The sequence below is a fragment of the Alexandromys fortis genome, unplaced genomic scaffold (assembly GCF_014885135.2).
Source record: "Alexandromys fortis isolate MF-2015 unplaced genomic scaffold, M_Fortis_MF-2015_v1.1 scaffold_22, whole genome shotgun sequence".
Lineage (NCBI taxonomy): Eukaryota > Metazoa > Chordata > Mammalia > Rodentia > Cricetidae > Alexandromys > Alexandromys fortis.
The window spans coordinates 5,736,664-5,750,971 of NW_026067900.1; the positions used below are offsets into that span (position 1 = coordinate 5,736,664).

The 14,308-nt window shown below is 38.7% G+C and overlaps 1 protein-coding gene across 5 annotated transcripts in view; it reads right to left on the reverse strand.

Annotated features, from left to right (window-relative positions):
• Positions 1 to 14,308, reverse strand: part of Tcf12 (transcription factor 12) — a 268,114-nt gene that overhangs the window by 15,012 nt on the left and 238,794 nt on the right. For 3 of the 5 annotated variants that reach the window (XM_050127365.1, XM_050127395.1, XM_050127374.1), the window contains 3 exons: positions 10,685 to 10,758; positions 9,691 to 9,762; positions 8,752 to 8,958 (listed from right to left, as the gene is read on the reverse strand). In XM_050127365.1, coding sequence (XP_049983322.1) covers positions 8,752 to 8,958; positions 9,691 to 9,762; positions 10,685 to 10,758 — 353 coding nt within the window. The remainder of the gene's footprint in view (positions 1 to 8,751; positions 8,959 to 9,690; positions 9,763 to 10,684; positions 10,759 to 14,308) is intronic. The other 2 variants (XM_050127384.1, XM_050127403.1) reach the window with 1 other exon arrangement.

Here is a 14,308-nt window from a genome sequence, read left to right on the forward strand (position 1 = left end):
AAAAAAAAAAAAAAAAAAAAAAAAAAAAAAGTAAGTTTCAAAATTTAAAATTCCATGGAGAGTTGTTAGTAAAAGCCAAAAAGGCCGGGCGGTGGTGGTGCACGCCTTTAATTCCAGCACTTGGGAGGCAGAGGCAGGTGGATCTCTGTGAGTTTGAGGCCAGCTTGGTCTACAAGAGCTAGTTCCAGGACAGGCTCCAAAGCTACAGTGAAACCCTGTCTGGAAAAACCAAAAAAGGCCAAAAGGGCTGCCAATAAATGCCACATCCTAGCTAGATAAGGCAATTTAAAAGACAGTCCCAGCCGGGCGATGGTGGCGCACACCTTTAATCCCAGCACTCGGGAGGCAGAAGCAGGCGGATCTCTGTGAGTTCGAGACCTGCCTGGTCTATAAGAGCTAGTTCCAGGACAGGCTCCAAAGCCACAGAGAGAGAAACCCTGTCTCGAAAAACAAAACAAAACAAAACAAAACAACAACAACAAATAAAAGAGAGTCCCATAAACCCAAAAACCTATGCTACATACATACCTGCTCCTGTGTGGGTAAAATAGCCCCACATGGAAGGTACTAATGCTATTCATCTAACTGGTATCTTCCCACATGTACAGCAGCTTATTTTTCCTCCCTGTCACCTGTAATGCAAACCTAAAGCAAACTAAAGGCTTTGCATTCCTGGGCAATGAAATCCCCACATTTATTCTTAAGCTTTAAACAAACTTAACCCAAGCTGTAGCTGATCCAAATGATAAAGCACACTAACACCAACCATTAGATACTGCACTACTTTAAGAGAAACATGCTACAAACAAAGCTTTTTATAAGAACAGAAGCAGACTTGTCAACTAGAATATTAAGCCTTTAATTAAATAGTTTACTGCCTGGATAATACAGGAGATTTGTTTTTTAACAGATCCTTCAGCCTTAACAAGTTATCAAGCATAGAATACCTCAAGTAATTAGTGTACCTTTGTTTCTTTTATGACTGTGGGTTTTATCCTAAGAAGGTATAAATATCCTTATGTGGGTTTATCCTTTGATATCTTATGAGCTAAATAAAAGGACCTAAAGCAGAGTTTAATTAATTAAAATATATCAGCTGTTTAGATTTTTAAAACAAATACTAGTCGTTTATCCTTATTCTCATCTTTAATGTGCTCTATAGCTACTTTCAAAATTACCTGAGAATTAGCCACCAATGAGGATTACTCTATCACTGTTCCCTTTGGATATTCAAGTCTGTACCTTTCCCCTAAACCATGTAGATTTCATCATGCATTAGAATCATACCTTAAAGCAGAGAGGGACCATAAAAAAGATGGAAGACTTCCAACCTCTTCCGACCATTGAAAATTTTAACTTTAGATTCTCAAAAACAAAACAAAACAAAACAAAACCCCCAAAACAAAAAAACAAACAAAAACAAAAACAAAAACCCTGAAGAACCTAACCTAACAGTCAGTAAAGAAAGAAGACTAAAGGGGAAACCTTCAGCAGTTTCATGGGACTCTGACATAAGGCATCCTGGTCAAGTCTGTCCTTAACACATACTAGTGCCTTCTTCCAACTGACTACCAAGTGGCCTAAGAGGAAAGGAAGGCCACTTGGAGATCCTATTCTAGGGGCTGAGCCACAAACCTGAGGACAGGTATTCAGATCCCCAGTACCCACATATGAGCAGGTGAGAGTGATAGCAGCTTGCAATCTCAATGTAAAGAAGAGAGGCAGAAGATCCCCAGAGCAAGCTGGCTAGCTAGAGGAGCTTAACTGGCAAGCTCTGGGTTCAAGTGAGAAACCTTGACTCAATATATAAGGTGGGGAGGCAGGGAGGAAGACAATAGATGTTAACTCCCCACCCCCACACATGTACTCCATGAATACACACAAAATAAACCCCATTTCATGAAAAGACATGGGATAAACACAACATACAGCTGCTAATTTGAAGTGTGAACCTAATTTAAAGGTGAAATACCATAGAGAAACTTTGGCTCAGGAAATCTCTGTGAGATAAAGCAGAAGCTGAACTTTCTGTAAGTATGTGCACTAAAACTTCACAAGACTTTGGTAAGAGAGGCTAATTCTGTCTTTATCTAATAGTCTGAATTATCAAAAACAAAAACAAAACACCAAAGGAAATGGCATTATAAACTTCAAAATACACAAATATTCACTCTGCATTACACAAGCGGAACCCAGCATGAGCAGCAACAGCTGAGCTGTGCAGAGGCAATGCATCTGTTGAATTCCCATTTCCTTTTACTTCAATAGCACCATTAAAAGAAAAGAAACTTTCTGCACCTTAACTAACAAAAAGTACTGTACTGACCCTCTTCCTTACAAAAGGCTCTGTATCAGAGGGCCATTACTTTTTCCTTAAGGAACTGAGAGGTAGGGTGTCTTACTTATTTTGGAATATAAACGCTAGCAAGTATTTTTGCCTCAACGGAAGAGTCCAAGATTATTTTCTTACAGGAACTCACATTACTGGCCTCCAAAAACTTTTTGGTTGGCATCTGTGGTAAAAATATAAACCTTTAAAATATGGTCTCAGACTAGCATAAAGCTTGAAGTCTGGACCTTCCCATGTTAATGTCGTCAGCAGAAACTTTTTCTTTGTAACTTGATTCCCCTTGCAAATGGCCCTCATATATTTTCTGAAGAATTTGACTTCCACAGTTTTAATAGTTCTCTTTAACCCTTGCTAACCCTGGCTCTCATATCTTTCCTTTAATCTGTGGCTCCACACTGACATGGCTGTCTACATGAACAACAGGTGTATAAACAGTTCTTTGTCTGTACCCAGAGCCTGTGGGCCAGACAGATAGGACTATTTTAATTGTCCATCTCGTTAGCATACAGCTGACTGGCTGCTACTATTGGGGGAGTAACAGAGAAGGAAAATCCCTAGGCCTGCTATGCTCTAAATTGCAATTCTTATAAGAACCCCACTTTAGAATAAAAGGTGCACAACTCACTAAAAGACTTAGTTTTACACACTGAACCTTCACAATCTGTGTACTTTTATAATTACCAATAAGCAACTTCTTTTCATTTAATCTGTACTCACAACAGAAAAAAGTTAAACCTAATTAGTTGAGGAATTAAAGTACAGACTTTAAATTTCTTAGAATGAAGTCTTCTGATTCCATTCTAATAACTTGTTCATTTGTACTATTTGCTGAATAGTATTGCTTTTCCTTTGACCATTATTAATATGGACTAATTAAATGATCTTTAAACAATGTCTAAAAATATTGTTAGCCTAACCCATTTGATGTCTTTTTAATCATTATATTTCCTTAAGTGCATAAGCACTATTATTTTCAAGTATTTTTAAATTTAAAAACACTAAACTGAAAACAAAAAAATTCAGAAGTTTCCATTTTAGGGGAAAAATAGATTAAAACAGTAGAAATAGGTATAATTCTTTTTATTCAGTTGAAATCTAGACACATAATTTTCTATAGTATGGAAACCCAGACTAGAATTAACTCCTGCCTCCAAAGACAGTAAGAGTATTTAAAGTGAGAAGGGCTGGTTGTGTCAGGACATATATACAATCCTACTGCTAGGAGGCACAGACAGGAGAATCCCTGGAGTTTGCTGGCCAGGTAGCCTGGCCTATATAGTGAAGTTCCATGCCAATGAGAGACCTGTCTCAAACAAAACGTGGTTGTTGATTAAGCAAGTCAGGCATGGTGGCACAAACCTTTAATCCCAGCATTTGGGAGGCAAAGATAGATGGATCTCCCTGAGTTTGAGACCAGCCTGGTCTACAGAGCGAGTTCCAGGTCAGGCTCCAAATGAAATCGATGATTCCATTAATTTTTTTTTTTTTGTTTAAATTCTTGCTAGTAGTTTATTTCTAGATTAAGTAAAAAACAAAAACAAAAACAAACCTAAAACCAAATTCTGATATTTCAATAGTTCTAGACACTATTTTAAAATAAAATATCAATCTCTGGCTGGAGAGATGGCTCAGAGATTAAGAGCACTGACTGCTCTTCCAAAGGTTCTGAGTTTAATTCCCAACAACCACATTGTGGCTCACAACCATTTATGCTGCCCTCTTGTGGTGTGCAAGCATACATGCAGGCAGTACACTATATACATAAAAATAAATATTTAAAAAAGCATGAAATATCAATCTCACATACTAATGTGCTTGGGAGACACGTTTTATATTAATTTATGCAGGTGTGGAGAAATGAAAATATGTAAATGGGGAGTAGTAAATTAAGCAAATGAAAACAATGATTTCATCCAAAATTAAAAGCAAGCATTAAAGCTGGGCAGTGGTGGTGCAAGCCTTTAGTCCCAGCACTTGGGAGGCAGAGGCAGGCGGATCTCTGTGAGTTCAAGGCCAGCCTGGTCTACAAGAGCTAGTTCCGGGACAGGCACTAAAACCATGGAGAAACCCTGTCTCGAAAAACCAAACCAACCAACCAAACAACAACAACAACAACAAAAATAATACACACACAAAAAAAAGATTCCAAAAAGCAAGCATTAAAAGGATATCCGAGAGCTACCCCAATTACTTAAACAAGAGGGATTCCCCCATTCCTAGTTCTTTTCTGGAATTTCTGAAATTTCTTTCTTTCTAAACTTTGATGTTGGTGAAGCATACCCAGCTGAAACAATCGCTAACTAAAGTCTCTTGATACTCGTTCCTTTTGGAGGCGGAAAGGTCACACATGCGCAGAAGAATCACTGGACTACAATTCCCAGAAGCGGTAGAGGACACAGCATGCCATTGGACTACAATTCCCAGTTCGAACGAAAGCTACGCATGCGCAGGACATTTTTCCCACGCACCTGGATCACCCTTAAAAACGGGGAATACCATTAACTCGCCCCCTTTCGTCTCTTCACCCCCTTCCCTCACCTGTCGTCACCTCCCCATTAAAGTTTACCTATGTGGGACCGCCCTGCACCTCGTGTTTCCTCTCCAACCCCGGAGAAAAGTAACAATACTGAGTCCCATTAACATATATTTTGGCAAATGATGATCTTACAATCTTGGTATAAAATAAATATTTTTCTGGAACAATTTAAAGTAAAATGGATCTCTTACAAGCTATAGGTATTTAATGGCATAATCTTTCTGGTAATTAAAAATAATCCAGAGGGCCGGGCGGTGGTGGCGCACGCCTGTAATCCCAGCACTCAGGAGGCAGAGGCAGGCAGATCTCTGTGAGTTCGAGACCAGCCTGGTCTACAAGAGCTAGTTCCAGGACAGGCTCCAAAACCANAAAAAACAAAAAACACCAAAACAAAACAAAAAAAAAACAAAAACAAACAAACAAAAAAACCCAGAGGAGGCCGGGTGGTTGGGAGGCAGAGGTAGGCGGATCTCTGTGAGTTCGAGGCCAGCCTGGTCTACAAGAGCTAGTTCCAGAACAGGAACCAAAACCTGTGGAGAAACTCTGTTTCGAAAATCCGAAAAAAAAAAAAAAAAAATCCAGAGGGCTCGGGGAAGAACACCTAGTGTAGTAAGGCAATGGGTTCCATTTCGGAACTGAAAAAGAGGAAAGGTTCTTTTCATGGGGTGAAAGGAGATTGAGATAGTGTCTCTCTGCGAAACAGTCCTGGCTGTCCTGGAAGTGCTTTGTAGACCAGGCTGGCCTTGAACTCACAGAGGTCTGCCTGCCTCTGCCTTCCAAGTGCTGGGATTAAAGGCATGCCTGGGTTTATAGAAGGGAAAGGTTCTTAACAATCATCTATTTTCTTGATAAAGAACAATGGCTTGGTTAAACTACCCCTAGACACTTTATACTAATGGTAATCTTGTTCACTCATCTATTTGCTTTGAAGGCCTGAGATGAGCTACTGATTCCACTTTTTGAGATGCAGATTCACATCAACTTCTTTTGAACCATCTCAGCGCATCTTGGCTCATCTTAAAGCCTTAAAGTACTTCAACAAAACTCCTAACGTAGTTATTAAAATAGCTTATCATGGTAGCACACATCTTTATTTCCAGCACTTGTGAGGCAGAAGCAGAATCTCTGAGTTCAAAGCCAGCTCCAGTCCAGTCTACACCAGTAAATTTCAGGGTAGCCAAGGCCACATAGTGAGACCCCCACCTTAAAAAAAAAAAAAAACACTCCAAGAAAAAGGACAACAAAACAAAATAAAAAAAAAAAAATCAAGCCAACCTCCATTTTATATACTGATAAGCCAATTTATGATCAAAGTAAGGAACTAACAAAATAGATCTGTGGATAAATCTTGTTTTCCTCCCCCCCTTTTTTTTAAATAAAGGAACCTATTTCTGTAAATAAATGACACTGAAATTTAGCTGTGTTCATTCCCCCCCATATGTCAAAGGCTGCTTTATTTTACATTAGATTAAGTAGGGATGGGGGTGGAGCCTCAGTAGTAGAGTACTTTCCCATCAAGCATGCTCTAGACTTGATCCTTATTCTCACTAAAATCAAGTAGTGTGACAGAGATCATACAGTAGGCAAGCTGAAGATAGCTGCTGTTCCTTCTATCTTTCCCTTCACAGAAAACATAAGTCAAATCTTTTCCAAATGCTAGGAGATTAGTATCATATTTAAACCTACTGCTTGGATACTCATCTATAGAATTGTTTTTAGAATAAACTCACTGAAAAAATACTATTTGAATGTTCTTGGCGAGTTTCTGAAGATATTTGTGTCTAATAGAATAACTTTATTCTTTTTTGGAATGATGGTCAGGCGGATCTCTGAGGGTTTCAGGACAGCCTGGTCTACAGAGTAGTTCCAGGACAGTCAGAGCTGTACAGAGGGTTTCTCTGTAGCTTTGCAGCCTGTCCTGGAACTAGCTCTTGTAGACCACGCTGGCCTCAGACAGATCCGCCTGCCTCTGCCTCCCGAGTGCTGGGATTAAAGGCATGCGCCACCACTGTCTGGCTATAAACAACTATTTTTATAGGTCAAACACAAACATTATCTAATGTTAAAGAAAAAGTATTTACATTTCTGATAAAAATGGAAAGTAGTTTTAGAATATAAAACTGTATTTTCTTCTCAATCAATTAGACTTTATGGTCATGAAGGACAATAAAAAGAGACTGATTCTGAGTTAAGACCAAAAGATGGAGTAAATAGAAACAACATCCCTAATTGCCAAGACATAGGTGGAAATACTGAGATTAGAAACCAGGTGGCCATTGTGTGGAGACCTGGAATCAATACTACTTTATAGAAATCAGGCCCTCAGCATTGGGGCACTCAATTGCTGTGGCAATAGGTGAGTTTTAGCCTTGATCACATGGCTTATAGCTTGAATTCTGTTTCATGGGAAAGTATTTTGAAGCATACAGTGAACTTGAAAAACCATGCAATAAACATGAAAACACGTGGTATCAGTTACACAGCAGGTTCAAATGAATCTTTAAAAGACAATTTGGATGAAAAATAATTCAAGACATTCAACACAGAATTTTTTGATGCACATAATTTAGAATTCTATTCTTTTATTTTTCTAAAGAATCAGCATTTTTTGTTTGTTTGTTTGTTTGTGTTTCCTTTCCTGAGATGGGAATATCTCTGAGTAGCAGTTCTGGCTGTCCTAGAACTTGCTTAGTAGACCAGGCTGGCCTTGAATTCATAGACCTCCACCTGCCTCTGCCTCCCAAGTACCGGAATTAAAGGTATGACACCACCATCCCGCTAAGAATTACCATGTTTTTAAAAGATTAATTAAATTATTTTATCCTTTGAGGGGATTAATCTAAAATAGTTTCCTTTGTTTGTTACCTAACAATCTAGCTGTTCTCTTATCTCAATTTTTTTCTTTTTTCTTTTGGTTTTTAGAGACAGGGTTTCATTGTTTAGCTCTGGTTGTTCTGGAACTCATTTTGTAGACCAGGCTGGTCTCGAATTCACAGGGATCCGCCTGCCTCTGCCTCCTGAGTACTAGGATTAAAGCATGCACCACCACCGCCTGGCAAAAAAAATTTTTTTTTTGATTTGGGAAAAAAAGCTAAATTTAGACCTGCAAAAATCAAGTGTCACTTGTTAATTTTTTGTAATTGAAGGCAAGTTCTGAATCATAACAAACAACTTTTCCAGTCTAGAAAACCTTTCTGAATCAGAAAATGTCTTCCTAAAATGTGGTACTGAAGACTGAATCTAGATCCTTATACATGCTACAGAAGTGCTCTACCATTGAGCTACAGCCCCAGCCTTCTTTCTACTTTGAAACAGGGTCTTATTAAGTTCCCTAAGCTGGCCTTGAAGTTGTTCTACTCCTGGCACAGCCTCTGGAACAGCTGAGATGACTGGCCTAAGACATTGGTCCCACCTAGAACAGGGCCTTTATAACTCAGTCTTGCTTTACAAGCTATGCTATCCATCCTTTCCTGTCCTACTCACTATCCAAGGCATACACTGTCATTCCAATGACTATGGACCTGGAAAAAAGACCAAGCTGAAGCTAATAGATCTCTGTAGAAAGTTTCTTCTTCTTCTTTTTTTGTTTTTTTGAGACAGGGTTTCTCTGTAGCTTTGGAGCCTGTCCTGGAGCTAGCTCTTGTAGACCAGGCTGGCCTTGAACTCACAGAGATCTGCCACCACTGCCCGGTAAAGTTTCTTCTTTTTATATGTGGCCATAGCAGAATTTGATGGACCAGATGGTAGTCAATAAAGGAAAATTTAAAAGGTTCCTTTTAACATTCCATTCACCCTTTCCTCCAAAATTTCATGAAAAATAATTAGGATAAGAGGGGTTATTACACATAAGACGAGCATGATTTACCATTGAAGCTGATCGACTGTTTGTAACAAGGCTTGATCCTCCATAGTTTGAATTCAGGTTTCCAATTGGTGCATTATGGGATGGTCCCAATAAACTGTGTATATCACTGTGACTAGTAGGCAGACTGGTAGAAGGTCCAACTGCATGGTTCCGCAGCACATGGATAGCATCATCCAGTCTGTCTAAACGATCCTCCATTCGAGACTGCTGTAAGGATCAAAAACAACATGGGGTAGGGTGGTTATTGTGGATATCGACTCAATTTACTAAGCGCCTACATCTCTTATTCAGGGATATAAAGAAGGCAGCAAATGCAATGTAGTATCAATTAGCTTTAAAGGCGACTACCTGCACTTTGAATCAACAACAAAACAGGCAGCTATCTTCAGACTAAATTTTCAAAAGTGCTGCTTCTTTTTTCAAAAGTCAACTGCTTTATAAGATGAATTTACCCATCTATCATGAGGTTATTTCTTTTAGTTTCTATAATAAATGAAGGCTATTAGACCAGTACTCAATTACAGTTGATGGAAAGGGATAAACTGTACTTTAACATGATCTCTGAAAGATGTCAATTTGGGGAAAGGCTCTCAAATCCATTTAAGTTTTAGGTGAGCAGAACACACCTATCTTCAATGGTGTACACATTCAGATACGCTCTTTAACAAAACTGAAGGAAAGACATCTACTGCCCATGGGTCACACGTGCCTTATATACAAACACAATTCTGAAAACCAAAAGCACATGCCAGTAGAGCTCTTAAAAGAAGTCATTCTTAACAGACACATCTACTTCTATCATTGCTACAAGAGCTGTAATGCTCATTTGTTTGATTTTTAAAAGACGCTGAAGTCTGTACAGCTTAATAATTTTAAATGGATAAGGGACGTATAAGTAATTTAAACACACAAAAAGGCACCATCTAAAAGAAATAGTACCTCACAGACATCCTTTAAGAAGGACATTGCATCTTGCAAATGCTCGTGAAGTTGCTGCTCAACTCGATTTTTCTGGCAAAGTCAAGACAGAACAGGAGGCAAAGCACAGGTTAAGATTAACTCCAAAAGAGATGAGGAAATAGCTGATGTGCTTGTTGGCATAACCTGTTAGTAAAGTTAATGTGGAGATCTGCAAGATCTACTTGTATTAAGCTCTGAAAGGCTGGGCTTTAACAGGGACTCACAAGGTTAGCATGTAACTAAGCACACACTGCTTGAGTTTGCTTGCAAAATATGTGAGAAGACAACTTTCCTCCAACTTGAAATATTTTGTTAGGCACAGAAAAAGAGGGCTTCTGATTGCAACCTAGAATTACTGAATGATTACATGACTTAGCATATCACCAGGATCACGCTCATTTATTTTTATTACACTTTGTGATTCTGGGTCACAGATAAGCACACAAACGTAACAGTAGAGAACATTCTACCACAAATTCTTCACCTTGGAGTACTAGTCCTATTTGTCTGGCAAGCAATGTTTTGCTTGTGTGGTATGTACTTTATTACAAGAAGATATCAGAAATGCTTTTATAATAAAAACTGACATATGTAAAAGTCTAATATAAATATAACACATGATTTTTAATCAATGGATTTGATTTCTTGTCCCTTTAAAAATAAATTTCATATTGACAGTATAGAAAAATTAAGTCTTACATTTTTCAAAAAAAAACAAAAATCCTTCAGTATTCTTTTAATTCCCTATGTCTATATAAAACAGATGACAATAAAGACACCTAAAGTGTCATATTATCTACTAAATCAGGTCATCTGTTAGCCAAGAATGTGTAACACTATCCTACTATTTCTTCACTGTTACATAAGATTTTAGGGGAAAAAAAAAAAAGCAAAATCACTACTAACAAAAAACCCCTCTGAACCATAAAGCAAAGTTCTATTAACACCTGTAAAGACAGCAGAAGGCTCTTACCAGGGAGTGAAGTGAGTTTTCATAGCTTGGGGATGAAGGAGCTTGCCCTCCAGCTCTGGGCCACTGACTAGTACCTGTTAAACCGAAAAAAGCATTCACATGTATGGATGAACTCAGTGTCTTAGTAATGTTAAGGAAAAGGTAAAGATATTCAGTAATAATAAACAAATAATGGAAAACTTGTTTATCATTCAGCATAATATTAGCAACTTACAAGCACAAAACATTGAAAAACTTTTTCATTATTAATTCCTGTAAAGCACAGCTAGCTAGCATTATGTTTGTATATTCTTTAGACTGTCTATACACATGTGCATCTTTGAAAATATTTAAAGTAAAATGGATCTCTTACAAGCTATAGGTATTTAATAGCATAATCTTTCTGGTAATTAAAAATAATCCAGAGGAGGCCGGGTGGTGGTGGCGCACGCCTTTAATCCCAACACTCGGGAGGCAGAGGCAGGCAGATCTCTGTGAGTTCGAGGCCAGCCTGGTTTAAAGAGCTAGTTCCAGAACAGCTAGAGCAACCCTGAGAAATCCTATCTTGAAAAACCAACCAGTGTGTGTGTGTGGGGGGAATCATTTCAACCATTTTGGTCCAATCTTCCTCTAAATTCCTGTGTGATCAGGCTGTGACAGGCGTTCTGAAATGTCTGAAGCCAGGACAGTCAGGAGGCACACAAATGCTTTGCAAAGTAGGCAGTTTCTGTGGTTCCTCAAGAGCTTAGTGTTGAGGGTGCAGAAGGATGCACTGCACCACTCACATGGGAAATCTGCACACAGAAGACTGTGCATGTATGTTGGGGACTGAACCCAGGGCCTCATACACGTTAGATAAATGTTCTACAACTCATTAAGCTATACTTCCCAGCCTTATATTTATAGTTTTTTGGATAGTAATATAAAGAAACCATGCAATGGGTCATCTTTACTCAATGGGTTAAGATGCTTGTTGTCAAGCCTCACAACTGGGTTTTATACCTGGAACCCACATAACAGAAGAAGAGAACTGACTCTTGCTAGTTGTCCTGACTTCCAGATGTATAAATTATGGAAGGTGTTCCCCTCCCACCACACTCATACAAAGAAACCACACAAAGATCTAAAATACCATCCATTTAACCATATATTAAAAAAAAGATGGGGAAAAGGCTAGGAGTGGAGGTTGGGAAAACTGTGATCGGGATGTAAAAAACAATAATAAAAAATAATTTTAAAAAAGACACATAGTTAAACTTACTTTGTTGTTGTTTTATTATTGATTGGTCTACCCACTGTTACAACACAAGGTTAAAGCAGAATATTAGAAGGATTAAATCAGTGATAGATATCTCTATGAACGTCACACAAATTAAATTCTGAGCTACATTTCATGGACAAGGGTCCTATGACTGTAATAGTCACCTAATATTTTATGTTGTTGGTCACAAAGGGGTGGATGGACAGTTACACAAGACAGAGCTAGCTCAGAAGTTAGCACCATCATCTGGTAAAGTTCAGAGTACAAGCATTTAGTGGAGGCTGGGAGTGTAGCTCAGTGGTACAATGTTTGCTTAGAATGTGTTAAGTCCTAGGTTTGATCCCTAGCATGTGGTATACACAAAAATAAAACAAGCAAAACAAACAAACAAACCAAAAAAACCCAGTTTTATTTTAATCTGCCTTATAAAAATGATCTTAAGAGAGATGAAAGCATGCCACCAAGCTAAATAAATGTATTTCTGATAATGGAACACTAATACCATTCCCTTCTGTGTATAGATTCTAATGTAATAAATAAAAACAAACAGTAAATATACCAAAATCTTGGCAGTCTTGGAGTACTGGTGTCTTATTAGCTATGGATGAGCCCTGAGTGGGGTGGGAATCAGATTCTAGACACAGACCATAACACTAGCTAGCATGCATCTGATACTAGATAGAGCTATAGCTTCATCTCTTCGTAAAATTAGCATGAGAAGAAAATACACAGGTTAAATTTAGAATCATATGATGTAATTCTGCATGTAATTACCAACTATTGCATGCAGGAGAATAGAGAAAAGGAACAGTGCAAAGGCTGAAGTCTTGGTGCGACTTAGAATAGACTGCTCTCCCTTCCCAGCCCATCACTTGTTGTTTGGGGCTGGACCTGCCCACAGGGAGAACATATACTTTGTGGGAAACAATTTCTTTAACTGTCCTGTGGTCTTTTTTTTTTTTTTAAAACCTAACTATCCACTCTAGAAATGTGGCTCTTAGTTTAGAAGAATTTTAGCAAATTTATTTAGTTGGGATTAAAGGTATGTACCACAATGCTTGGTTCCCAGTTATTTCTTATTCCAGACCTCCAGTAGTTTCTCTTTGTAACCTCACCCTAAACTCAAGCCTTCAGGAATCCTGCCCTCCACTGAAGTCCTAATCCTTACAGTTTGCCACAATATACCCCAGTCACCCTTTCCACACATGACTAGATGAGGAGGGCAGGCACTTTCTCATGTCCAGATTTGGGCTGCACTTCCTTTATACTCACAAAAGCTGCTCTCCTCCTATTAAAATCCTCTTCATAAAATCTGTGCCCTAACCTGATCACAACTCAGTGTCAATTCTGTGGTTTTATTTTCTCAACTCATCTGGAAATTTGATGAAGTCAGGCAAGCAATTTAATACTGGGCATGCTCCTAGATGACATACATGAATGTTTTGATTAAACTGACATAAACCTAAACTCATTTTTTACTGGGAGGTTCTGAGGGCTGCCATCAGGCCCTAAAATTACAGACTTTCCTCATCTATATCCCAAATGAAGGTAAAGAAAGTCAAGGAATGGCCAGGGGGTGGTGGTACATGCCTTTAATCTCAGTACTTGGGAGGCAGAGACAGGCAGATCTTTGTGAGTTTGAGGCTAGTCTGTTCTACAGAGTGAGTTCCAGGACATGCTCCAAAGCTACACAGAGACCCTGTCTTGAAAGACAAAACAAAACAAAACAAAACAGAACAAAACAAAACAAAAAAACGAAGAAGAAACAAAAAAGAAAGAAAGAAAGTCAAGGAATGGTTAGCTTGTCTGCTTCCCAGGCTTCCATATTGAACATATTCTAACATCTAACACAAATGTGTGCCACTTTCTAAACTATAGTAGGCATAGCCATTTCTCTTTCACCATGAGAGACTATATTCTATACCAACTTTAGCTAGATCCCAATAACTAAAATAAACATGGCAGGTCCACTTCAGATGCAGGTAACTGAGGTAGGCCTAGTGCTGGTCAATGAAAAATGAGGATAATTCTGTAAGGGAGACTTCTAGGAAAGATTTTTTTAAAGAGACATGGGGAAAAATGATCCTTTTTTCTTCTACTGGATACTGTTTGTAGTGTCTCAAATAGTTGCAAAGAACTGCTAGGAGGTAGAACAGGGATTCCGACATGCAGATTTACAGTTAGCTTGCATTGGGCCTCTTGTAACTTAAGAACAAATGCTCACACACCTTTAACCCCAGCACTTGGGAGAGAGAGGCAGACAGATCTCTGAGTTCAAGGCCATCTTGGTCAACACAGCCCAGTTCCAGACCAGCCACAGCTACATATATAGTAGCACTCTGTCTCCATGCCCCCACCCCCAATACTCTAAGAACAAATGGTTC